This window comes from Vombatus ursinus, unplaced genomic scaffold (assembly GCF_900497805.2).
Source record: "Vombatus ursinus unplaced genomic scaffold, bare-nosed wombat genome assembly UNPS02014785.1, whole genome shotgun sequence".
Lineage (NCBI taxonomy): Eukaryota > Metazoa > Chordata > Mammalia > Diprotodontia > Vombatidae > Vombatus > Vombatus ursinus.
This window is the reverse complement of record NW_020954563.1, coordinates 11,214,148-11,240,869: the sequence shown is the minus strand read 5'-3', so window position 1 is coordinate 11,240,869 and position 26,722 is coordinate 11,214,148. Positions and strand designations below refer to the sequence as shown.

At 47.4% G+C, this 26,722-nt stretch overlaps 2 protein-coding genes across 4 annotated transcripts in view; one reads left to right on the top strand and one right to left on the bottom strand.

The window, feature by feature from the left end:
• Positions 1 to 10,711, top strand: part of CBFA2T2 (CBFA2/RUNX1 translocation partner 2) — a 166,973-nt gene extending 156,262 nt beyond the window's left edge. For all 3 annotated transcript variants that reach the window (XM_027867234.1, XM_027867233.1, XM_027867235.1), the window contains 2 exons: positions 2,007 to 2,197; positions 6,038 to 10,711. In XM_027867234.1, coding sequence (XP_027723035.1) covers positions 2,007 to 2,197; positions 6,038 to 6,322 — 476 coding nt within the window. In that variant the 3' untranslated portion in view covers positions 6,323 to 10,711. The remainder of the gene's footprint in view (positions 1 to 2,006; positions 2,198 to 6,037) is intronic.
• Positions 10,712 to 14,800: 4,089 nt separating this feature from the next.
• The window catches only part of NECAB3 (N-terminal EF-hand calcium binding protein 3), a 34,102-nt gene continuing 22,180 nt past the window's right edge, over positions 14,801 to 26,722 (bottom strand). The window contains exons 6-13 of the mRNA XM_027867238.1: positions 21,748 to 21,884; positions 20,979 to 21,106; positions 20,637 to 20,716; positions 19,903 to 19,959; positions 17,440 to 17,552; positions 17,067 to 17,144; positions 16,453 to 16,544; positions 14,801 to 15,726 (exon numbers count right to left, since the gene is read on the bottom strand). Of these exons, the coding sequence (XP_027723039.1) occupies positions 15,698 to 15,726; positions 16,453 to 16,544; positions 17,067 to 17,144; positions 17,440 to 17,552; positions 19,903 to 19,959; positions 20,637 to 20,716; positions 20,979 to 21,106; positions 21,748 to 21,884 (714 nt within the window). The 3' untranslated portion in view covers positions 14,801 to 15,697. The remainder of the gene's footprint in view (positions 15,727 to 16,452; positions 16,545 to 17,066; positions 17,145 to 17,439; positions 17,553 to 19,902; positions 19,960 to 20,636; positions 20,717 to 20,978; positions 21,107 to 21,747; positions 21,885 to 26,722) is intronic.

The following is a 26,722-nucleotide window of genomic DNA, read 5'->3' as shown; positions in this document are numbered from 1 at the left end:
CTGCCTGGTATGCCTGCTCCCCATTGCTTCTAAGCCTCCTGTTCTCCGTGTCCTTCACATCTGAGCTAAAGGTGTACTTTTCTTCAGACTACCTCTCCACACACACTGTCAATCAATCAACATTTATTAAGCACCTGTTATGTGCCAGGCACTGTGCTAACCTCTGGAAACCCAGAGCTGGCTTCTTCCTCCCTTGCATTTGCATGAATATCTCATTCTTGGATACAGCTATATCCGATTATCTCCATAGCATATTTGTCTTCCTTATTTTAACAGACAGGAGGCAAACCACAGCTAAACTCACAGGGCCCAGGAGAGTGGTGGTGTGCATTCCTGGGGCTCCAGAAATGGCTTTCAATGGTTTCTGTGAGGATATTTGAGGCTTGTATAAAGCATGAGTTTTCCTCCACTAGGGAACCACCCAAGTGAGCACGGTTTGTGATTAAAGGCAAGGATTGTGTATCATGTTTAGAGGTGACCACTGGAGAGGATGGCACCCTTTATAGGCTTGGTTCATATTTATATATTACAGTCAGCTCTCCATTATCTGGGCCAGAGTAATTACTGGTTTGTGTAAAGCAGAGACATCAAAACTATGTACCTGGGACACTCCCCCACAAATGTAATTGAGAAACACTTAACAAAATAAATAAAAATATTAATGGAACATAGGTAGTGTTAATATGTGGTTTTCTAAGTCAGCACGCGTGGCAAGAATCCTTATGTGCAATTTAGTGGCCCAGTTTCTATGTGAGTTTGACCCTACTGGTCTAAGGTATGTATATGAATTTTCTGCATCTCTTTTGCTGGGTCTTGTTCCTATGCAGTTTGGGTCCCTCCTTCCCTCTCTCCTCAGAGAGCTTCCACTCTAACACATTTGAAGGAAGAGTGAAAATAAAATGCTGTGGCCTCCAGGCCACATGGGGCCCTCTAGATCCTCAAGTGTGGCCCTTTGACTGAATCCAAACTTCACAGAACAAATCCCCTTAATAAAAGGATTTGTTCTGTAAAACTTGGACTCAGTCAAAAAGCTGCACCCAAGGACTTAGAAGGCCAGATATGGCCTTGAGGCTGCAGGTTCCCCACCCCTGTGGTGGGAATAACTGCCTAGAGTTCTCTCTCCCAACCCTACCCCATCCCCTTCATTCACCCAACAAACATTCATTAAGCACCTATTATATACGTAATCCTGTGTTCCCTTCCAGGGGATATACAAAGTTTAGATAAAATTTTGTCTCTGTTTTGGGGGAGCTCACAGCCTAGTAAAGAGATGAGAGATAAATAGAAAAGTAACTGTAATATACAATTATAATAAACAGAATTAACTGAATGGTGCTGAATAGGATAAAATTCTGGAGAAGGAAAAGCCCAGGAGGAATTGGCTGGTAAAGCTAGAAAAGAAGGGGGACCTGAATGTGGTCCTGAGCAATGGGCAGAATGTGGGAACAGTTTACCCTCTTACCCTCATCCCCCACAAGCACCAGGGAGTAGACTTTGCAACGAAAACCTTAGTTCTTCTGCTTAACCCAGAGAAAGGCCTCAGTGAGCCAGCAAGCTTAAAGAGAGAGGCATAAGCCTTCCCAGGCAGAGCACGCTGTCTCAGACAGAGGTCATGCCAATCCTTCCCAGCATATAGAGCTGGGGGCCATCATGGTTGGGGTAACTGTGAGTCTTTCTGGCTTTTCAATATTTCCATCAGGCATAACTTTCCCATTTTCCTGTGAGTGCCAGGAAGGGAATACGTATTTGTTAAGCATCTTGTGTGCCCTGGAGCACTTCACAAATATTCCATCCTATGAAGTCCTAGGGTGACATGCCTTCATGTTGGAATGGAAGCATGAAATGCAGGTGCAGCATTTGTCAGACATGGGACTGCACATGTATAGTTTAAAACAATGAGATCCCCAAATCCCTTGCTCATGCTCCATCTAGGCGAGTAGCGGGATGGGCAGCCATGCTTTTGCAGGGTTCTCTGGCCAGTTAATGATCCCGTCGTATTCCCCTAGAAGAAGCTGTGAATGAGGTGAAGCGGCAGGCCATGTCGGAAGTGCAGAAGGCTGTAGCAGAGGCTGAGCAGAAGGCCTTTGAGATGATTGCATCAGAGAGAGCCCGCATGGAGCAGACCATCGCGGATGCCAAGCGCCAGGCCACTGAAGATGCGTTTCTGGTTATAAATGAGCAGGAAGAGTCCACTGAGGTAAGAGCTTTCTGGGCTAGCAGGCAGGAGATCAGATGTCACCCCTTTCAGCCTGGGTATGGATATTAATGTTACATCTTTTTTCTCACCCAGAATTTTAAAAGAAAAAAAAAGTAGTGAATTGAATTTTGGGCTTAAATTTGTAGTATTCAAGGGAACCAACAACATTAAAGTATTTCTCCTTGGCATTGTAGAAAGAAGGTAAACTGCAGGTGTGTTAACATCCATTTAGAGAAGACAGGCCATTTGCAAATAAGGGATGGTCTATAATAGCAATATAGTATAGTGAACAGAGAATTGTCCTCAAACAAGGAAGACCTAGGGTTCCTGTCCTGGGCCAGTCACTTAACATGCTAGTGCTCTGGGTAGCTCTCTAAGGCTGTAGCCGCTAAGAAGTTGCTGGCTGACCTGTGTTGGCTCAGGGAGATTCCTCATCCAGGTGGTCCCTAATACCAGTGAAATCTCAGTGAAGTGCCTGCATCCCCCTCCATCTTCACATGCTCAGATGAAACCTGCATGATTCAGTTTGATCAATGAGCATGTGTTTTGTTAATAGTTCTTTGCCACCACATGAAGTGTTTTGAATGTTTGGGAATATAAGAGATCTTTCTATCTTCACCCTCCGTAGGGTATGTCTCTATCCAGTGGGCAAGGGCATCACTGGGCCAGTGTCCAGTTCATTTCACCTAGCACTGTCTAGGTGGCTACTCCATGCACAGCAGCGGGGCAAGGCTTAGGCATCAAAGATGGCAGTGCTGGTCACAGCTCAATTACTGTAGCACTTTAAAGTTTAGAAAACATGCTAGTAGAGTATGTTAATTAAACAGGAGATGGATCAAAGTATGTCATTTTAAGTAAATGAATGGGAACAGAGTTTCGTCAAGCACTGTGCTAAAGTTCGAGAGATGAGAAGAGATGAATCAGGGCATGTCAGTATCTGTGAATGAATAAGTGGAGGAAAAAATATTGATCACTACTATGTGCCAAGTACTGGGGGATAGAAATGGATAAAGTAGAAAATGGTCTCAGCTCTCAGTGTGTTTATCTCTAATGGGGAAAGCCAACTCATCCAGGTGCCCAGAGGAACATTATGTTCCTAGAACTGGCAGGCACCATGCAGAGCTGGTGTGGACAGGGCAGGCGTCAGCCATTCCCCAGGCTCCTGACAAGACCTGGAATGTCCTAATGGTAGTGTCAAAGAGACAGGCCTGACGGACTGAGCTGATCTAAGAACGAAAGGGACAGATATTCTGTATAATGGTGGGAGTTTTCCAGCAGAGGTATCGGGCCCAGTGCTGAGGCAGAACCAGAGGCCCATTCCCAAGAGAAGCCAGGGCCTTCCAACACTGGACCCCACAGCAGCAACCCAGGCGCCCATTCTCAGTAGGGATTGCTCACTATCAATCATCATGTGTACTCAGTGTGCCCTGGAGCCAGATTCGACTTCTGCCCACCAGTAAGTAAGTCAGCAGGTCTGAGACCCCTCCCTTCGCCCCTGACCCACAGAGAGAGCCCTCTGGCCTGCCATCAGGATGCCTTCTCTGTCTGTCTGCACCCACATCTTGTCAGCCATGGGCAGTGGGGAGGGATAGAGAAGAGGCTGAAGAAGGGAGCAGACTCACCTGACAACATGGGGAGACAGAGGCAGTTCTTCTTACCCCTCCAGCTCCTGGGTGGCCTCTCCTCCTGTGTGTAGAAGCTGCTCTGGGCAGGGATCCTGTCGCTGTTTTGTTCCCTTTTTCAGTGAGTAGTGGAAGGTGCACTGACTTTTTAGTCAGAAGGCCTGGCTTCCAATTGCAGCCCTTCAGCTTTGTTCCCTGTGCCGCTTTAGAGAAGTCACACTTCAGCTAACACTGCCTCCATTTTCTCCCCTGCAAAGTAAAGGGGATAGGATTACTTAATCCCAAAAGTCCTGTTTGACTGTAAAATCCATGCTCCTAAACATCTGTAATGCAGAATGTGGTGGGGTTTTTCTTTTAAAAAAAAAAAAAGACAAGCTGAAATTAATTGGCATAGTTGGTGAAATGCTGGACTTGGAATCAGGCATGCCATGCCTGAGTTCAAATCCTCCCTCAGGTACTTAATAAGTCTGTAGTACTAGGCAACTCACTTAGCCTCTTTAAGACTCAGTTTCCTCATCTGTAAAATGGGAATAATAGTAAAACACCTTCCTCACCAGGTTGTAGCAAGAAACAAATGGGTTAGCACATGTAAAGCATTTTGCAAACCTTAAAACCCTACATAAATGCTAGCAATATTATTGTTAATAATAATAATGATGCTAACGATGGTTTAAAATAATAAGAATGATGTTCATAATAATAGAGGTTTAGGCTAAATTGCAGTGGTTTCAAACCTGTGCCGTTCTCGGGCCTCCCTGTAGCTGAATGGAGGAGCTGTGAAGGCTCTTGGTCCTACTGACTTGAATACTTCTCCGTAGGCCCAAAGCTTTTCTTCTGGAGTCCAGCTCTGTTGACCCAGACCAGAGAACCCCTGGGATATCAGCTGGTCAGAGGGTAAAGCCTGAGGCAGCCTTGTCCTCCTCGGCCTCCCAGGAGTTAAGCCTAGCCGATTTTAATAGCCTTCGGTTGCTTCAGCTGTGTTTTCCGGCAGCCCCAAGCCCTGCTCCGTTAAGAGTGCCTGCTGCCCTCTGGAACTTTCCTGAGGCCCTCCTCACTTGTTGCCCGGAGAGCTGCCTCCCGCTCCTCGGCTCATGCACCACAGCTGTAGTAGGAAATAGCTTCTTCCCTTCCTTGCAAACTTCAAGTGGCACCGTCCTGATGGAGCCCCACATTTGGTCCCACTCCCTGGGTTATTCCCAGCCAGTCCCGTTGGCTGGTTCACCAGCTGATGGGCTTCTCAGGGTGAGGAGGGGTGTTTGGTTAAGGCAGGGCAGGGAGGGGGATTCAGCCACCTCATCCCCAGCCTCACCTAGCTTCATTAGCCTTGAGGCTCAGCTTGGAACGTGTGCGACAGTCACAGAGGGAGCTCATAGAAAGCACCCGATGGAGTACTACGTGTTCTGAGTGCAGGGCCACAAGGGAAGCAGATCCTGTTTCTCTGCGGGGTTGATCACGGGTCTAGACCAGTTGGGGAGCGTGGCTCTGGAAGCCCTGTTCCAGGGATGAAGAGTGGCAGCTTCTGAAGTGACTTGTCCAGGCTCACACAGGCAGTATGTGTGGGAGAGGCAGGACTGGAACCCAGCCAGGTCTTCTTGAATCTCAGGCTAGTTTTTTATCCACTAGACCATATTGCTTCAGACCCTCCCTTAGTTAGAGTGAGCCCTAAGGAGACTTTCCCTGTCCGTTATTCTCACACCTACTTTCAAAGTGACTAGTGTTACTTTTATTCTTCCCCAAACCCAGGTCCCACAGCTTCCGCTTCCTGTGGTAGGATGAAGGTGCTGTAGTGTTGACCCCCTTTCCACGCCCTGCTGATCCCTGCTGGGGCCGAGTAGGGCTTCCCACAGAGTCCCATGGGTGTGGGGGGCTCATGGCTGCAGAGGCAGGTACACCTAGTTTGTCAGAGTGTCTGTCTCATGGGTTCCCACCCCAGCCATGCCTGGGTTCCTCTAAGGACAAGCATCTTTTCCAGTGCTTAGCATGTTGGGCTGACCCACAGTAGGCTCTTAATGTTTCTTGAATGACCATGCAGCACCATCAGGACAGTAGGAGTGGGGGACAGCCAGAGAGGCACCTGGAAAGAGCTCAGAGTCTAAGCTCATCTCCTTTGGTTTAGAAGAGCAGGATGTCTTCTCTGTCTAGCTTTTGGCTTTGCGGAAGACTGTATTACCTCGGTCTGCCCACCTTGACTCATGGAAACAAGCTTGTTGTCTTTCAGAGCTGCTGGAACTGTGGACGCAAAGCCAGCGAGACTTGCAGCGGCTGCAACATTGCTCGGTACTGTGGCTCCTTCTGCCAGCACAAGGACTGGGAGCGTCACCACCGCATCTGCGGCCAGGGGCCCCACAGTCAGAGCAAACCGCTCCTCCCCCCAAGCGGCCGCGTCTCTGTCACCAAAGCTGCCGACGGAGGGCTGAGCCCAGCCCTGGACAAGACCTCTGCGGCCACCTCACGGTCCTCGACCCCTGCCTCGGTGACGGCCATAGACACCAACGGACTCTGAGCGGGGCTGGTCATTGGCTCCTTTGTGGTCACTTTGTTACCGCCACAACCAGCCCCTTGGGCTACCACAAGAAGGCAGCGGTTTCAGTGGATACACGCACTTGTCAAACCATTGGCACACACCGTCTCATCAGAGCAGGCAACAGGGGACAGAGACAGCTATTTTCATTCTCTGTCATGTTCCCTGGGGGACAAGATGACCAGCAGCTTCCCCAGGGCAGACTGATGGCTTCTCCAAAGTCTTGCTGGCCAAACATGGCTTTCCTGAGGCTTCCCGTGTTTTCCTCTCGTGCACGGGCTATCCAGCCGCCGTGCATGGAGGTGGTGACCATTGCATCACTTTCTTCATTTCAGATCACTAGCTCAAGCAGCCCCGGGCCCCAGCTTCCCCTTTCCTTGCCTCAGTCCTGAGCGCCTTTGTTCCAAGGTTTCGATGGTTTAGGCCCCTTCTCTATCTTGCCTAGCCCACAAGCTCCCCAGAGCACTTTCTCTGTGGAATAGAATCGGTCACAGAACAACAATTCAGATCTGGAAGGAGCCTCAAAGGCTAGCTACCCAAGCCTGTAGCTGACCAGGAAGCTACTCTGCAGTGTCCCTGACCAGTGAACGTAACAGCATTTTCTTTAAAGACATCTGGTGATGGGAACCCGCTACACACTGCCGGTTTAGGGCACGGTGTTCTCACCCGTATGTCCCTGGCGGGCACCAAGGATCCCAATTTGAGCGGCTGGGGCGAATGTGACCCCCAAAGCTGCTTAAGTCATTGAGCCACACTGTCGGGCTGGAGGCCTGACAGGACCTTCCACAAGGAGATAAGCCACCACCCCTTGCACTCTGACCTGCTCCCAGAGCCCAATGTAGGGTTGGCTCAGACCTGGAGGAGGGGGAGGAGGAGCTGAATGTTTCATTAAACACATTAGTTATGATTTCTATGAATGGACATTAGTTATCCCTGCTCAGTTTGGGCCAGAGCCTCCCTCTCACTGGCTGCCGAGGTGCAGTTTGGGACCATGAGGAGGATGTGTCCTGATCTTTAATTTGTTTTGGGCTATGCAAAGAATATCTTCTCCACTGCATGGAAGATAATCCCTTTTATATTTCTATAGAAACAGCTTTTTTTTTTAAGAGTGAGCACAATAGAGAGAGAGAAATTGAATTTATTGTTAGCCCACTCTCTCCAAGCATGTTGGCCGAAACTATGACTATCACATTTAGAAACCGCAGACCCCAATGTGCAGAGCTCCATGGACTGGAATATTAGCTGTATGTCCCAGGTCATACTTGTCCAGGTCCCCAGGTTTCTTCCTGACGTGCCTGTGAGTCTGGATATGGTATCACCTCGCACAGGATGTGAAGCAAAGAAGGCTGGGATTAACGCAGCCTGGCACATGGGACCTGCCTAGCCACTCAAAGTGAGGCCCTAGGTTTGGGTTTGGTTTTTTTTGGTTTTTGTTTTGTTGGTGGTGTTTTGGGTTTTTTTTGGTTTTTGTTTTTGTTTTATAAAGGAAGCATGTGCCACGTCCAGAAAGATTTCTCCAGCTTCTGTGCTTTCAGATACTTAAAACATCCTTCATCTGTCTTGTTAACCATCCACAGGCTACATGGTGCTTTATCAAACAGTCCAATCCAGTGAGTATTTACTAATTGTCTCCTAGGTGCTAGGGCCTAGGACAACACAGACAAAATGGGGGAAAAAATGGTACTGACTCTTAATAGGGGTTTACATTCTACTTATTTAAAATGTTTTCTCTCCCACAGCTGCCCTGTTGATGCAAGAAATTTCCTCTGGGCTCCTCCTGCCCTGGGGGGTCTGAGGAAAATCTTATGGAAAAGAGAGAAAAGCACATTGTTAATAGCCAGCCTGTCATGGCTGCCTAAGCTGAAATTGGGGCAGAGAGAGAACGCTGAGCTCCTTAGGGAAAATGCCCTTGGTCCTACGAGCCTCTCACCGTTTACAAGTAGCTGAGCCTTGTGTCTTCTGGTGGGCTCAGTGGAACTTAGACCAATACATTCTCTCCCACGTGCAAGGCCCCACCTTGAAATGTGTGGCCAGCATTACGGGGTCAATACAGGAGCACATAGTAAGGAACCTAAGAGGGCCCACCATACACATCTTGTCTATTGGACAGGATCGGGTGGTCAGCACGAGCTAGGGGAGGCATCTAGTAGATCAGAAGGGTCTCCTGCCCAAAAGACAAAGAGGGTTCCAAAGATTTACTCCCATCGCAGTGAGTAACCCAGGCCTGGACTGACATCTCCACAAAGAAGAGACAAGTGATACTTCAACCCCACAAAGGAACGGATGAGAGAGGAGAGAGAAGAAATGTTTCACATCGGGAGCATCATTGAATCAGGTATACTTCACTTTAAGAAAACCCAGCAATGATTAGTCCAAACTTAGAAAACAAAATAACCATTCACTTTCTGAAGAAAGTTGCTATAAAATAACACTAGTATATTCAAAGGGCAAGTTATATTGGGTAAAAAAAGCTATGCTTAGAGAAAGGATAATAACACAAAACGTAAAGTATAGGATAACAAGATTGCTTCCACTCTCATTTTCTGTATTTTATAGTGAACCCCAGGGCTTCTTGGTCAATAGTCAGTGCTCGTCCTTGCCTATGAGAGGAAGGGCGATGCCTGTTTGTCCTTCTCAGTGCATATAGGGCTTCATCTGGATTTCAGCCAAGCCATCACAGAGTATCCGTGTGGAGACAATGGAGAGGCAGGCAGGGTTTAGGTAATAATAGCAAAGTTAAGCAGGCTCAGAGCTGGTTGAACAATTGGACTCAAGGAGCAAGAATTAATGGGTTCAAGTTAAGTATGGAGGGAAGGGTCTCTAGTGATGGTCACAAGGCACTGTCCTCATTAACATTTTTATCAGTGGCTTTAATAAAGGCCTTGTTTATCTACTGTGAAGCCACCTGAAAAGCTGAGAGGTATAGCTAATGTAGGGGGATTAAAAATTCTAATACAAAGATTTTCAGTGGGTTTCAAAAGATAGGCTAATCTTTGAAATTTAACAGGGACCAGTGCAAAAACTTAGGTATTTAGGTCAAAAAATCCATTACATAAATACAGAATTGGGGGTGTTTAGACCAACAGCTGTTCAGGTGAGAAAGACCAAGAAGCTTTAGGATGAACCAGCAGTGTGTCATGGCTAGTTAAAGAAGCTATCACAATCTTGAGCTCCACGTCCAGAGGTGTCGTGCCTAGAATGAGGGCAAGGTCAGTCCTGCTGCCCACCTTCCTAGTCAGACCCCGTTGGGAATATTGTTCCATTTGGAAACCGCATTGACAAGCTAGAGCGTGTCAAGAACTGAGCAACTCAGGTGGTGAGAGGACATGAAATCACATTCTATTGAAAGGACTGGGGATGTTTAGCCTGGGGAGTGAGAAGACTTTGGTTGGGAGTAGGAGGCGGCATATGATTGATGCCTTTTTGTGGCTAACGAAAAGGAATCCAAGGACTTATTGGCCCCGAGGCCTGAATGAGGAAGTATAGATGGAAGTCGCAGGGAAGAACATTTGAGGTCAATATAAGAAAAAATGAGCAGCCATCCAAGAATGGAACAATTGCCTTGCTTTGAATAGTGAGCCTCCAGTCACTGGAAGTATTCAAGTAGGCTAGATGCCCATCCACTGGTCACTGTAGGAGGGGTTCCTGCACCAGGTTGGGGATGACCTCTCAGGTCTCTGCTTGCTCTGATTCAGTGAAAACAAAGACTTTACCCTAATGCCCATTTCCAAAGACGACGAAACTGATAAGGTGGGAGGAGTCAGGGAGGTTGACCAGGTGCTAGCGTGTTCCCTGTAAATGGTGCTCCCCGTTGCTCCAAGAGGCCACTGTTAGACCCACATCCGCCCCATACGCCCTGTTGCATTGCAATGTATTTCTCAAACCAAATAGGTGTGCTTGTGTGTGTCTGTCCATCTGTCCGTCTCTCTCTGGGTGAAAACCCATCACAGCTGTGGGAAATGTGGAAAGGGCGAGGTCAGCAGCAGAGAAACAGCAAAAGGTGTTGTTGTCCAAGAGGGCGCCCTTGGTCTCCTAGGGCCTCAGCCAGGGCAGGGATTGTCTCACACGCTGGCGTTCCAAGGTTCTGGGGAGGCAACAAAAGTGGTTCCATGTCTGAGGTGTGATAGGAATGTAAATAAGAGGTGTGCCAACGGCCCCCAGTGGTGGTTCTTAAGAGAGGGTGATTGGGATAAAACCACAGGACTGAGGAGAGGACAGTGGATTGTTTTCTATCTTCTTTGCCATTTAACCCAAATAGCAAATTTTTTTTTGTCGTTACTTAATTCCGTGCATAACTTATTTAATGTCTTGTATAAAGGAACCAAAATTGTTAAATATGTATTTAGTTTGTTCTACTTTAAGTAGTCAATAAAAGGCTATATTCCTTTTCTGGCTCCAAGCTATTTTGTGAAGGGAGGGGAAAAGCTCATTGGCACTGGTGATTCGCCCTTCACCCCCTCCAAAGCCTTCCCTCCCCAGGCTGGCCCTGGAAGGCAAAAGCAGTGTGTCATGCCCCAGAGGGAGATGCCAAGGACACTAGCCAGACTCTAACACAAGGCAGGGGCACAAACAGCCTCACAGAGAAACCTCTCCCTCCCCCAGGCAGCCCAGAAGCAGGGCAGCAGCTTTTTTTCTCCTGGGTGACTCCTGTCCCGTACACAACAGCCTAGCACGAACCTAGAGCCAGGACTAAATTCAAATCCCTCTTCTGACACTTAGTAGCTTTGTGACTGTGGGCTGGTGACTTATCGTCTCTCTGGGCCTCAGTTTCCTTATCTGTAAATATCAATAATACCTGCCTTGTAGGGTCATTGTGAAGCTCAAATGAGATCATATATGCCAAGTGCTTTGTAAACTTTAAAGTACTATAGAAATTCATCAGTTGTTATCACTGTGTGCAGAACACTGCACTAGGCACTGGTAGACAGGATTTAGGTAGGACATGGTCCCTGTCTTCATGGAGCTTACAATCGAACTGGGGGAGGGGGGCAGACACAATGCAAATCGTAGTACAGGGTACCCCTGACATTTTAGGGCAGGCTTAAGTTATTAAAGCTTAAAACCACTGAGACTTTTGGGCTACTATATGCAGTGATACATGATCACTGTTAGAGAATTGCAAAGCAGAGTGAGAGAAAGGTCTGAAGGTGGGAGGTGGGATGTGCAAGAGAACTTACCAGGGGCATGAGGAATACCTTTTTTGGTGCAGGTGGCCATTGAGTTCATCTTTAAAAAATAGGCAGAAATTCATTCAACAGGCCAAGAGGCAATGGTATGAATAAACCACCAAGGTAGGAGAACATGGGCTGGGCGGGCGGGGAGTAACGCAGTTTGTCTGAAGTGGAGAATGTTATATAGAGGGGAGTAATAGGAAATCAGGCCAGAAAGGTAGCATGCTGCCGGGTTATGGAGGGCTTTGAATGCCAGGCTGAGTAGTCTAAATTTTACTCTGTGTGCAATGGGTAGGCAGCAAAGGCTTCAGAGCAGAGGAGATCTTTGCATAAGGAATGTAGACATCTTGCTGAGTTAATCCTTGGCCAGCATGGAGACAGAAATAGAGGACATCTGGATACCTTTTCTTCCTTCTCCCCCACCACCCCCAATCCTCTCCTTGAGTCTTAACGCTTTTTCTTATCTGTAGGGTTGAAGTTGAGATGTAGGTGCAGAGATGGTGTGACTTTGCAGGAGCCAGCCGAGGATCTGAGGCCTCACTCAGACCCCTCTCCCTGGATATTCTGAGTTCTGCTTGAGATACAGTTCCTTATGTACAATTGCAGAGAGCTGAGAGAAACCTCAGAAATCATCTACAGATGAGGGGACTGACGCAGAGGCCCTGAGATGTTGATTCACCCAAGGGCCTGTAGCAGAGTGGGAATCCAAACCAAGGTATCAAGTGTAAATCTGGAGTTTTTTATACACTAGATTTCCTGTATCTGAAAGATCAACTCCAGGAGCTAACTCTTTCCCCAGCACCTTCCACATAGGAAGGAGGAAAACTGGGCTCGTTCTCTGGGCCTTCCAGTCTGGTTTTGTGCTTCTGGTCCTTAGAGAATTTTGGTTGGAGGATAAAGGGGTCCAGTGGGGAGCTGGGCTGTGTGCTCTGCCCTGGTTCCAGATATCAGAGCAACAGGGAGCATGCAGTCTCCACAGGCTCCATCCTTCCCCCTCCCCATCCAACAAGTTCGTATTCTGTTCTTTGGAGAGAAAGGATCTAAACATGGGAACTAGAGGGCAGGCCAAGGCGGCAGGGAATGAAAGGTCTAATAGAACATTCAGGCAGACCTGAGGGATAGAAGAAAAGGGGGAAACAAGCTTCTTGAGCCCTTTATGGGGTCTGCACCCTGGGAGTTTATCTGAACCCTTGAACCTATGTCCTGTTTAGCCCCTCGGGAAAAATACATTGGAGACCTTAGCAGCCCCAAGGATGAGGAAGAGTGTTCAGGAAGAGTCTCTGGGGATTTAGAGGAACAGAGGTTCATTGTTTCTTTTGAGCGCAGCGGGCCAGGGCCAAGTTGGAGCATCCCCTGGTGGTCATGGGCCCTCACTACAGCTTGGAGGCTTCTTGGACATCATAGTTCAGAACTAGAAAGGATCGAGCTCAAGGGCCTTCACCGTAGAGGACATCCAGGCTCTGATCTCTGATCTAGCCTCCACAGGGCTCCCAAAACACAGTGTGCTGGACTTGACACAGGAAGCTGGACTAGATGACCTTGAAGGTCCCTTTCAGACGATCTTCCAAAAGAACATTTCTAACCATTTCACTTGCCTGTCAAAGAAGCCCCCATCAATCTCTCTTGTCTTGAGGATAAAATATAAGCTAACTCCCATTAAGCATCTCAAGCCCTACCCAGTCAGGTGCCAGCCTACCTTTCCAGGATGATTGGGTATTTCTCTCCTCTTTACACATGTCGTTGTTCTTCATACACATAATATTCCATCTCCCTTCTTGGTGATTTTGCGCATGCTATAACCCATACTTGGAACCCTCACCTCTGCCTCTCAAAATCCCCTAGCTTCCTTCAAAATTCAGTTGAAAGGACAACACCTACAAGGCAGTCACCAGTACCCCTGCCCCTAGAAATTATTTTACCTTGTAAATATTTTGTGACATTAAATGAGATAATGTGCAAAGCTTAAAAGCGTTATATAACTACTAGCTATTATTGTAGACACATCTGAGTTTTATGTTGCTTCTCACACCCCTCTGACCCAATGAAATGTAACCATTTGGAGGGCAGAGACTGGACAGTGCTTCACATATAGTGGGCATTAGTAAATGCTTGCTGAGTAAGTCCAACCTCGTTTTATAGATGAGTAAACTGAGACCCTGAGAGTTAAAGTGACTCGCCCAAGGTCACACAAATAACAAGCAACAAGTCCAGGATTCTACCCCAGGTTCTTGGTCTCCAAATACAGGCCTTTTCTCTGCCTCTTACTGCTCAGTAAGTCCAACACCCTAATTGCCAAGATGCTCCCACAACCTGGTAGGGGTGGTGGAATGGGGACTGGAACCCAGGTCTCTTGATTTCCAGGTTGGGAGCTTCATTCAGCTTTCTGCTCGAACAGATCTTCAGTCATCCTTATGAACTTAGCATCTTTGTTTTTAACTTGCTCTCTTCTGGATGCTGAGACACTGTCCCTGCCCAGTTGGAAGAGAAAGGATCATTCCTTTTAAGAATTGACTCCTTCAGGGCAGGTAGGTGACACAGTGGACAGAGCTTCGGCCTTGGAGTCAGGAGAGACGGACAGAGGCTTCTTTGTCAGGCAAGCGAAATGTTTAGACGTGTGCTTTTGGAAGATCACCTGAAAGGGACCTTCAGGGTCATCTCGCCCAGTTCGAATCTGGCCTCAGACACTTGACACTCACTGTGTGACCCTGGGCAAATCACTTAACCATATTGCCTGGCCAAAAAAAAGAAAGAATTGACTCCTTCACCTCTATTGATTCCACCACTCTGACCAGCTATTACCATCCCCATTTCAGAAGTGATCCAGTCCCTGGCCTGCACAGCTGCCCTAGTCCCCGTTTGCCCTCCGGCGGGGAAAGCCTTCAAGCTCTGTGGGTGCATGACCAGGATTTGCCCCAGTGCATGGGCATTCCATGGATAGTCACTGAAGACACTGGCCACAAATGTGCAAAGAAGGGGTCCTCTTCCCCTGCACCCCCACCCCCACCCAGGCCCAGCCCCACAGGGGTGGTGTAAAGGTAGACAGCTGAAGTTTCCCTGAGCCTTGCCTCTCCCAGCCACTTGCTGACAAAGCTTCGCTTGTGCTGGAGAAAGGACCTGGGTGATGTGCATCCTGGGGCCCTGAGATTCTAAACCAGCCTCTCCCTCTAGGCCCCCCAGCTGCAAGTTGGCTTTGGGACCCCCTCTGTGAGTGAAATCAAGGTCAGGCTGGGGTGAGGCAGCGCCTCGATTATGAAGCCTGGAAGAAGAAAATGGAAGAGATGCTAGGAAGTGAGACAGGAACCTTTATTGCAGGTGAAGTGGGAGCCAGCGTACAAGGTCATCATGGGCTCCTATTCCAGGACTCAAGTCCTCAATGTTACTGCTATTCATGCAGTTACTTGTATCCTAAAGATAGCCGCATGTGGGTGGTACATGGACATGCAAAGTATATGCAAATTGCATGCAAATTAGAGCCCATCCCCTCCCCCCTGCCACCACTATACACACACATACATATACTACGCAGCAAGGCGGTTCCAGTTGCAGCCTGTGGGCAAAAGCCAAGTCTCCACTCCGACCTCCCCAGCAGGTATTACCTCATGGCCTAGTAGAAGATGACCCAGTCCCCACCAAGGTCTTCAGTCACCCTTCTAAGCCCCGAGTAAAGCTATGGAGAGTCACCTTCTGCCTCAGTGAAGAAGGCATCAGACAGCCGTAAGAACCTTATAAATCATCAAATTCAACCTGCTCCCCATTTTATAAATTGAGAAACCGAAGCCCACAGAAGGGAAGTAACCAACCCGAGGTAACAAGGCCAGATCTAGAACCCAAGACACCTACCTCCAATCCCTGAGCTCTCTTCTGCATCATGCTGCCGCTGAGAAACCCCCCCACCCCACATAGGTAGTTGCCTGTGCAGTATGGAAACCCACCACCGTGAGCAGCCTGGGAGCTGGGACAGATGGAGTTGCTGCTCAAGGTGGCTCGGAGGAGGGCTTCGGAAAGGCAGCAGCTTGGGCTGGGAGACGCGCTGTCCCAGACAGTGGGCTCCTCCCACTCTCCAGCTCTGTGAAGCCCACACAGAGCCAAGGCTATAATCTCGGTTGAGTCCTGCAGGGCTCCTGGGATAAGGGGCAACGTTGGGCTGAAGCACCCTTCGTCCTGAGACCAGGGGCTGGCCCAGGGTTCAGTTATTGTTCATGATCCACCAGGAGGCTGGAAAAGGAAAGTTGGGGTCAGACCCCATCTTCCTGGGTCCCCCTGCTGAGTTCCCACTTTGTGACAAGCCAAAGCACCAAGGGAGATGAATTTAGAGTTAGGGTCAGGGTCAGACGAGGCAGCGTTCTGGAAGAGAAGGGAGTCCCCACCCAGAGAAACAGCCAACAGCATCCTGAGCTCAGAACCTTCCCGTTGTCTCTGGCCCTTCCTTCTTCCTCATTCTTAAGGTCGTGTTGATTCTAATGGTAAAATCTCTCCCACATTCTTTCCCATTCTCATCACGTCTCTTCTGTACTACCATTAGTAGCCCTGCCTCCCCTGTTTTCTCCCTCATCAGTGCCATGCATGCCCCTGCTCAGTAACTCTGATAGACCCCTTAGGGTAAGAAGAGCCTTGAAGTCTAATGCTAACTCTGCTCCTAACTCCCTGCGACCTTGAACAATTCCTTCCCTTCTCTAAGCCCAGTTTTCCCATTAGTAACATGGGGGAAGGAGGCATTAGATGATCTCTCAGCCCTTTCTAGCTCTAAGTTTCTAAGAATCTATACGAAATGCCAAACTCCTGATGCTGTCATTCAAGGCCCTCCACAATCTGATCCCACTTAACCCCTCTCCTGTCTTACTTTTACACTGTTCCCTTCCGTGTAGTCTGTGTACTGGGAATATTGGGGGTAACATGCAAAGGTCTGGGATTGAGAGTTAGGGGGACAGGGAGCTGTCTCACCTGGAAAGAGCATGGTGGTCAGGACCTCTGGGGTCTGCAGGTGGTCAATGAGAACTCTCTGGAAGGCCTTGGAATAGCTTGTCTGTGAGTGACTGTGGAACATTGAGGGATGTGCAGCCAGAGCAGTGAGGAGGAACATGGGTTAGGTGGTTTTATCCGGTCCTACCAGCCCAAGATTGGACCACAAGCCCTGTACCTATGCCCCCCAAAAGATGAATCATGGGGGGCAGGTAGGTGGCGCAGTGGATAGAGCACCGGCCCTGGATTCAGGAGGACCTAAGTTCAAATCCAGCCTCAGACACATAACACTTACTAGCTGTGTGACCCTGGGCAAGTCACTTAACCCCATTGCCTGGCCAAAAAAAAAAATGATGGGATCACAGACCTAGAGTCAGATGGAACATCAAAGGACATCTAGTCCAACTCCCCATTCAACAGATGAAGAAACTGAGACCCAAGGAGATTAAGTGACTTGGCCAAGGTCACGCGGATAGTATAATTGAACTCCAGGGCCCCTAAGTCCAGAGCCAACGTTCTTTCCGTTGTGCCTTCCTGCCTCCCTGAGAGCGTAGAAAAAGTCCCCTTCAGCTCCCTCCAGCCCCATGAGCACTTACCTTTTCCAGGAGGCCTCGTCCTTCCAGAACTCAAACAGAATGAAAGTGGCTTCACCCAGCAGCTTCTGCGCCGACACGCTGGAAGGGACCAAACCATGCATGCACAGGCAGACAAACAGCCGGACCGTGGAGGCTGTCGGTTCTCCCAGAATCCTCTCCCTCCGTCAGCTCCCTGCCGGGCTCAGGGCCCCAGCAGCAGCAGCAGCTGATGGACAGCTGCCGCCTAGCTCCAAACTTCCCTGATACCCCTCTCGCTTCATCTTGCTCTGGCCCTGGGAGGTCGCTGAGTCTGAAGGACTCCCTCCTGTGCCGCCCTGGCCCTAATCTCAGGCTTCCCAGACCTTTGCCCTCAGCTCAGGCCAGGGGGACTCACTGGAGACAGCTGCTGTGGGCACTGGTGAAATCTGTATAGCAGCAGAGAGCACGCTGGAAATCCTGCAAGGCATTGTTGGTCACCGAGATCTGCCTCTGCGCCACCAGGATGTGCTGTCGAGAGAGGAAAAGGCACGCTGTAGACTCTAAACGAGTCACTTCTAAAGGAGCATCATCCATCCCGCCAGGCCAGGGGCGTGGAAGGGACGGGATGTCGATCCTCTCCAGTAGAGAAGAGCATTGAGACAGCCTAGGCCTGTGTCTGAAAGAATGCACGGGTCAGGGAGGCTGGGCCATAAAGAATAATACTGAAGCCAAACCAGTAGGTGAGGCGAGGGCAGTAATGCGAAGGGGGTAGTGCAGAGAAGGAGCAAAAATGAGAAGATATTCCAACTATGGAGTGCGGTTATGCCAGGAGAAGGGGTGGCCTGTCCCCCAGAGAATCCATCCCACATTCCCACAGGGGTTGAGTAGAGGGCACTCTCTAGGAGAGGAATGCCAGGGCAACAGGACCTTGGCGGAGGGTGGGGTGGCCCAGGACTGGTTAAGATAACAGGACCTAACAGTACATGTTTACAGAGGAGCTCAAAGTACAAGGTGTGGTCTGAATCACAATGGGGAGAAAGTATGCCCCCTCTTACTTCATTTTCAGTGCCCTGAGACAAAGCCCCATTGCCCCACCCTAGTTATAACTCTTAAAGGAGCCAGTCCCTCCAACCTTACTCAGGTTAGGTAGGGGAGCACAGCCTGTTAAAAAAATGCAGTGAGAGGCAGTGGCAAAGTGCCCTGGACTTGGGGTTCAGAAGAAATGGATTTGAATTCTGACTCTGACATTAACTAAACTTGCAATAATAATAGCTAACATTTGCATAGCACCTACTATGTGCCAGGCGCTGTGCTAAGCACTTTACAATTATTATCTCATTTGATCCTCACAACAACCCTGGGAAGTAAGTGCTATTATTATCCCAATTTGCAGTTGAAGAAACTGAGGAAAACAGAAGTGAATTGACTTGCCCAGAGTCACATAGCTATTAAGTGTCTAAGGCTGGACTTGAACTCAGGTCTTCCTGACTCCAGTCCTGGTTCTCTATCTATTGTTCTTGTTAAGTGACTGATTTGTGGGTTGGACCTTGTGTCCGGGAGGGTCCTAGGGAAGTAGAGGCTTAGAAACACACAGTCCTGTCCTTATTAGGGACAGCCTGAAATGAGAGAGGGTGCCCAGTGTAGGGAGGGACCCCTGAGAATGAAGCCCCAGGGCACTAGGTTAGTTGACTGAAACGGGCTAAGAAGGGAATTCTAGTGTGGAAACTCCCTCCACTCATGCAAATCAGCATCTCATCCCAATTTCAAGAGCTTCGGAAGTACTGTGAGGTTAAGGGTCAGACAAAGTCGGCCTCACTTCAAGGCTCTCCCTTTATCCTTCCTTCCTGGGCACATAGTAGCCGTCATTACTCTCATTCTACAACCAAATGCCTTGGTCTGAAAGGATTTAGAGCTGAAAGGAAGCCTACACGCTGTCCATTCATAGGATTGTAGAACCATAAAAGCCTACATCTAGAGCTGTGTATGTCAGGAACCATGTAGTTCTGCCTCCTATTGTACAAAAGGGGAGGCTGATGGAGGAGAAGGGATTGGTCAAAGTTCACATAGCTAGGGAATGATAGAACTTGAACCCATGTTCTCTGACTGTAAATGCAGTGCCCCATAATGCCTCAAAATACCAATATGTTGTAATCAGAAAGGCCTGTGGGCACCTACCAGGGCTTTCTGCTACTCGAAGCCTTTTTATATCAATTATTTCATTAGATCCTGATGATAGCCCTATGAGGTAGATGCTGAAAGAACTGTCATGTATTTTATATGTGGTTTGTAGATGGCGCACAGTTGGTGATTAATAAAGGCTTGACTCATTGAATGGGGAATCACTTGTCCAGCATCCATCAGAAAGTTAGTGGCAGAGCCTGGACTTCTGATTCGCAACTCTGTACCCCGAGGAAATCCTTGAAGAGGACATTCTCGGTCATGAATAAATTGGAGTCGGACTGGAGAACCATGGAGGTCCCTTCCAATTCTGTGATTCTTTGAGTCAAGTAGTGGGAATCCTGAGATGGAGTCTCAAGATGTAGATTGGGGAGCAGCTAGGTGGTGCAGTGGATAGAGCACTGGCCCTGGATTCAGGAGGACCTAAGTTCAAATGCAGCCTCAGACACATAATACTTACTAGTTGTGTGACCCTGGGCAAATCACTTAACCCCATTGCCTAGCCCAAAAAAAAGATTTAGATTGGGATATGGGGCTAACTAAGGATGTAGCTGTATGACCTGATTGAACATCAAGCCATTCCCAAGAATGTCACCTATACCTGTGGACCAGAGGCCTCTGGAAGCATGAAGAGCCTCAGCCTCTATACCCACCCGATCTGCCATACTGGGACTTGGGAACTGCTCCTTGAAGTACTCACCGAGTCAGTTGCTTTGCAAACTATGGCTTCTGTTAAGGGCTCCAGCCTCAGGGTGTGCTAAGGAGAGAGGTGATGGGAAGCAGGGTTGAGGCTAGAAGAGGTGAAGGGACCAAAAGACAGGGTAGGTAGGAATCTGAAGGAACCAGATAAGAGGTGATGGGGCTGGGATTGGGGGAGGGAGGGAAGAGCCATAATAGCTATGTACAAGTATATGAAGAGCTTAAGGATTAGAATTGTTCTTGACCCTGAATGACAGAATGAAGAGCCAAGGGTAGGTGGAAGGGTGGGTAAGTTGAGGAAGCTACTGAGAGCCAGGGTTCAAGGCAATACAAGGAGGATGAAATTTTTTTAATGGATCTATCCAAAAAGGAAAGGTACTGCCTTGGAAAGAGAGTGAATTCTCCTTCACTTGAGCCTTCAAGGAGATGAGGGATGATTATCCACTTGGGGGATACTGTGAAGAAAGGATTCCTGCCCATGTACAGGAAAGACTGATGCCCCTTCTAGTTCTGGGGTTTTCTGACTTTGGGATGGTGGGCAGACCCTGCCACCTTTCTGGGACTTCTCTTTGGGACTCCTGCCTGGCTTCTGCCAGCTTCCTGAGTAGGCTCATGCCAGGCCTTCTTAGCTGCCTCTGGAATGCAGGTAGAGAGGGGCGAGGATGCCTTTCACTGAGCAGAACAGAGCTGGGAACAGTGGGCCTGGAGCTGAGCCACACCCTGGGGGCCATGTACCTTACACTCCAACTGGTCTATGAGCTGCTGTAAACGATTCACTTGCACCGTCCACTGACTGTCAGACTCCACACATTGCCCTGCATGTGCCAAGGAGACGGAAGAGGGGCTTTGAAGGCCTGGCCTCTCACCCCTCCCAGGCAATCTTCCCCCCCCCAATCCCCTGCTCCTTCTTCTCAGCTGCCCCCTTCTTCCTCAGGCCAAGGGACCTCAGAGGTAGCATAGGCCTGCACCCTCTGGCTTAGCACAAAACCTGAGGTACTTTAAAGGAGAGAGAAGAAGCCTGAGAAAAGAACCTCCCCAGTGTGTGCTGAGGAGGCTACAGCTCCGAGGCCCACCCACCTGTATTCAGAATTCCATAATCCAGGGTGCTCGGCGACAGGCAGATGCTCCGCATGGCCCGGCGCCCAGACCTCCTGCCAGCCCGAGGCCGACCTGACTCTTCCACTTTCTGCATGGGCACATCCATCCTGCAGGGAATAGGCATGAGACCCAGATGTCTGAGTCCGCCACTGCTCCCTAGCCCTGGATACTGGCTGATGGACCCAAAGGACAGCAGCTGCCAATGCAAGGTGGTCCCCAGAGCCCCCTGCTCCCTGAACCCTGAGCTTCCCGGGGACATCCCTCATCCTCCCACTGGGGATCTACCTCTTTCTCAGACCGTTGCAATCTCTCTGCCCCACTGTCATCATAAAATCATAAGATTTGGAACTGTTGAAGACCTTAGAGATCAGCCATCCTAACCCCCTTCACTTTAGGGGTGGGGGGGTTTTAGAGGTAATTGGAGTTAAGTGACTTGCCTAGGATCACACAGCTAGTAAGAACTCAGGTCCTCCTGACTCCAGAGCCAGTGCTCTATCCACTGCATCACCTAGCAAACTCCCCCTTTATTTTAGAGATAAAATAAGGCACAAAGAGCTTAAGCGATTTGCCCAGGGAAGTATGAAACTAGAATTTGAAACCTTGCCTTCTATCTACAAACTCAGGGTTCTTTCACTGGCTCGGCCGTCTCTTCCTTTTCTCCTTTGTCTCTGCTGCCCTCTTGGACTCCCCCCCTTTTCCAGCACTGCCCAACCCCCATTTCCACGTTGGGCCCTCTTCTCATATTTACCGAGGGTCACCCATCTGGCCCTCAAGTGTGTCGGAGGCTCCCTCCAGGGAGCCCTGCAGGGCCTGCAGCTGATCCACTGTCTCTCGAAGGAGGAATCGCATTACAAACTGGTCCACTTTGGATGCATGGTCATACTCCTGGGGTGGGGGAGGTGAGAGGGGAGCATGGCAGTGACCAGGACCCCCCCCAAGAAACCTAGCTAACCATGTGTAAGTGTGTGTGCGCGCGCACACACACACACACACACACACACACACACACACACAATCCAGTCAGCAGGGTTGTTCCCTGCCTCAGGGCTGAAATGGTAAAAATAACTCCCATTTCTATAGTGTTTTGAGGTTCACAAAGCTAAATTAGTTAATACAAATAAAATTATCCCCAGATTGCAGAGGAGAAAATTAAGTACCAGAGAGAAGAGAATCATAGTCATGAGGGCAGAGTTTGAGTCCTGGCTCTGATAGCTGTGTGACGGTAAAGAAGTCACTTAACCCCCTAAACAGAGGAATGCATTGTGTGTGCACTATTAAGCGAGGTATCATCTATATAGGAACCATCATGAGGATAGGCTATAAAACCCACCTAATCTAATTGCCTCATTTTACAAATGAAGAAACTGAGGCCCAGAGAGGGAGGGAGTGCCTTGACCAATGTCATAGCTGATGGCAGAGCCAGGATTTCATTCCAAGGTTCCAAAGTCAGTGCTCTTCCCATTAAACCTCTCTGTCTCCCCTAGGGAACTTCACTCTGTGGATTTCTGTGGGCCATGCATCCAGCCTGAGCATCCTTGTACCAGCAGGAGTAGCTTGAACATCTCAGGCTTGGCTGCCTCCATCAGGTGGGCAGCAAAGGGGCAACCGAGAATCCGGGGATCACTCAGGTATAGGGTGGAACAGAAGGGGCTGGGCCTCTCACAGACAGAAGAGGACCACACGCAGCTGGCACTGGGCAGAAGGGGTCACTGAAGCCTGCAGGGACTGCCAGCCTCCCTCAGGGGTGTCCTGCTGAGCAGTGAGACAGAAGCAGCAGAAGTAGCCCTATAAAAAGGTCAGAGCTGCTGAGAGCAGCAGGAGTCCCCGGAAGACCCCAGAAATGCAGCAGATGAGAAATTAAATCCTCCCATTCCCCACCCCTCAGGAAAAGAGACACTAGAGGATGGGAGGGAGAGTAGGGAAGGGAAACAAAGCTATGTGTGAGAAAGGCTATGCAAGAGGAAATCTGCAGGGGATGAGAAGGCAGATGGGATCAGACCCTAGGATTTGGGGCGTCTCTCCCCAGCTTTCCCCTGTAATGCCAGAGGGGATACTCCAGGGAAAGGACTTCAGCCCTTACCTCCAACCCCTAAGCCTTTGCAGTATACCAGTAGTCTCTCCTTTGTCTTCCTTATGCCCCAGCCTTCCCTGGACACTATATCCTCCTCCATCATGGCCTAGAACCTCCCTAGAACCTTCCAATCCCCTCCCCCACAGTGTTTGAGGCCTCCTCTCCCCCTTCATGGATGGAAAAACGTGACTCCCTTGCCTTCTCCCTGGTCAGGGTTGCAGCATACAGACCCATCTCTCCCCATGTAGGTGCACACATATAACATGTACACATATACCCCAAACACAGCTAATCTCACCCTGCATGTGTTCACACTTACACAATTTTTCCGTACACAGTTAGTTACACTTATGCGCAAACACACCAATCTCTCCAACTCCCAATATACTCAACACACTTCAGACACATATAGCATCTCTATATACAGACACCCTAAATTCACAGCTCAATCTCTCCACATATACAAACACCACCACACATACCCCAGACATTATTTCCCTAAACACATCCTTGCACATGCATACATATACCCATACCCTGACATTATCATCCTATATCTCATCTTTCCTCCTTTTCATTGCCAAACTCCCAGGGGGAAAAATCATTTACACTTGCTACATCTTCCCCTCTCACTCACTAGTTTTCTAGTTTTCTGCCCCACTGCAACTGCTCTCTCCAGTTACCCAATGATCTCTTGATTGCTAAATCCAATGGTTTTTTTTTCAGTCCTCTTCCTTCTTGACCTGTCTCTGCAGCATCTGACTCTGTAGATAAATTAATACCTCTCACTTCTAGATAATTTCTCTTGGCTAAGCTGTCATGACACTACTGTCTTTTGGTTCACTTCTTTCCTGTCTAACTTCTCTGTCTCCTTTGCTGGCTCATCCTCTCCCATGCACTAAGGGAGATGTCCCCTAGGGCTCTGTCCTGAGCCCTCCTCAGTTCTCTGTATTCTCTCTCAATGACCTCATCAGCTCTCATGGGTTCAATTATCATCTCTATCTAGATGACACCCACATCTCTATATCCAGCTCTATTTTCTCTCATAAACTCCAATCCTACATCACAAACTGCCTACTAAAAATGTCCTCCTGGATGGCAAGTTGGTGTCTGAATTTCAACATGTCCAAAATGGGGCTCATTAATTTTTCCCCTCAATCTGCCCCTCTTCCAAACATCCCCATTTGTACTGAGGTCACTATCATCCTTCCAGTCCCTGAGGTCTGCAACCTCAGAGCCATCCTCAACTTATCCCTCTCCCTCAACCATCATATCTAATCAATTGTCAGTTCTCTTACCACAAACTATCTCATATCTGTCCCCTTGTCTCCACAAGACCTAGTTTGGGCCCTTACTACCTCTTGTGTGAACTATTTCACTGGCCTCTTAAATGATGTCTCTACTTCTAGTCTCTGTCCTCTCTGATCAGTCATTTGAACATTTGCCAAAATAATCTTCCTAAAAGGAGAGATGGCAGAGTAGCAGGAAGTAGAGATAAGCTCCATCCCACATACCACCCCCACAAAGTCTTGAATTAATAGTAGTATTAAACAAATGCACCAAATGGCAGATCATCTAAATATTCAAAGGAAAAATAAATGAATTATGAGGAGAAATAGACAGTAAGACTATAATAGTGGGGAACCTCAATTTGTGCCTCTCAGACCTAGGTAAATCTAACCAAAAAAATAACTGAAAGACCTGAATAGAATTTTGGAAAAGTTAGGTACCAAGGAATATACATATTTCATAGCTGTGCATAGCACCTTCACAAAAATTGGCCATGTATTAGGGTGTGAAAACCTGGTAAATTGAGAAAAGCAAAAATCTTAAACTCATTTTTATGGATCACAATGCAATAAAAATTATTTTCAATAAAAAGACATTGAAGAATTAATTAAAATTAATTGGAGATTAAATAACAATCCCAAGAATGGGTGGGTCAAAGAACTAATAATAGAAACAATCATTTCATTAACGATAATGATAACAATAAGACAACATATCAAAATTTGGGGGATGTAGTCAAAAAAGTCCTTAGCAGAAATTTCATATCTCTAAACATTTTCATCAATAAAAGAAAGAGCAAATCAAGAAATTGGGCATGCAACTAAATAAACTAAAAAATCAACAAAACTAAATAAACTAAAAAATCAACAAAAATTTAAAAACCCCAACTAAATACCAAAATATCAATCCTATAAATCAAAGAAGAGACTAACAAAATTGAAAACAACCCAACAAACTAGTAAGCAAAATTAGGAGCTTTTAAAAAAAAACAATAAAATAGATAAACCATTAGTTAATTGGATTTAAGAAAACAAAAAGAAGAAACTCAAATCATTAGTATCAAAAATAAAAAAGGTAAATTCCCAACCAATGGAAAAGAAATAAAAGAAAGTATCAGGAACTATTTCATCCAATTATATGCTAACAAAATTGAAAGCATAAATGAAATGGATTAATAGTTACAAAAATATAAAATGCTCAGATGAATAGAACAAGAAATAGAAGACTTAACTAACCTAATTTGAGACAAAAAATTTAATGAGCCATAATCAAACTCCCAAAGGAAAAAACACAAGATCAGATGATTAACAAGCAAATTTTATTATACATTTAGAGGACAATTCGTTCTAATATTATATACACTGTTAAAGATAGGAAAAGAAGCAATCCTGCCAAATTTCTTCTATGACACAAATATAGTCATTCGATTGTAAGCTCCTTGAGGGCAGGGACTGTCTTTTTGCTTCTTTTTGTATCCCTAGCACTTAGCACAGCATCTGGTACATAGTACCTTAGCATAGTGTCTGATACTTAATGTTTATTGGTTGATTGATACCTAAACCAGCAAAAGTCTAAACAGAGAAAGAAAACTAAAGACTAATATCCCTAGTGAATATTGATGCAAAAATTTAAGGTAAAATATTAGTAAGGAGACTACAGCAATAAGATGATATGCCATGACCAGGCTAGAGTTATAACAGTAATGTTAGGTTGGTTCAAATACTAGGAAAACTATAGCCATAATGCAATAATCATCAAAGCAATTTGATATTGATTAAGAAATTGAGAAGGTGATTGGTGGAATAAATTAGGTGCACAATAAATAGAAGCAAAAAGGATAGTAGCTTGGTGTTTGATAAACCCAAAGTTCCCAGCTATTGCAATAAAAACTCACTATTAAATTTTAAAAAAACTGTTGGGAAAAATGGAGACCAGTCTAGAGGAAATTAGGTGTAGATCAACATTTCACAGCATATAACAAGAGAAACTACAAGTGGGTATATGACTTAAACGTGAAGGCTGATATAGTAAACAAATTAGAGGAGCAAAGAAGAAATTATCTGTCAGATCTAAGAATAGGGGAAGAATTCATGACCAAACAAGAGAAAAAGAGGGTCACAAAAGATAAAATGGACAATTTTGATCATAAAATTTTTTAAATGTTACACAAAGAAAACCAATGTTGAGGCAGCTAGGTGGCACAGTGGGTAGAGCACTGGCCCTGGAGTCAGGAGGATCTGAGTTCAGATGCAGCCTCAGACATTCGATACTTACTAGCTGAGTGACCCTGGGCAAGTCACTTAACCCCATTGCCTGCCCCTTCCCGAAAAAAGAAAGAAAATCAATGCAGCAAAAATTAGAA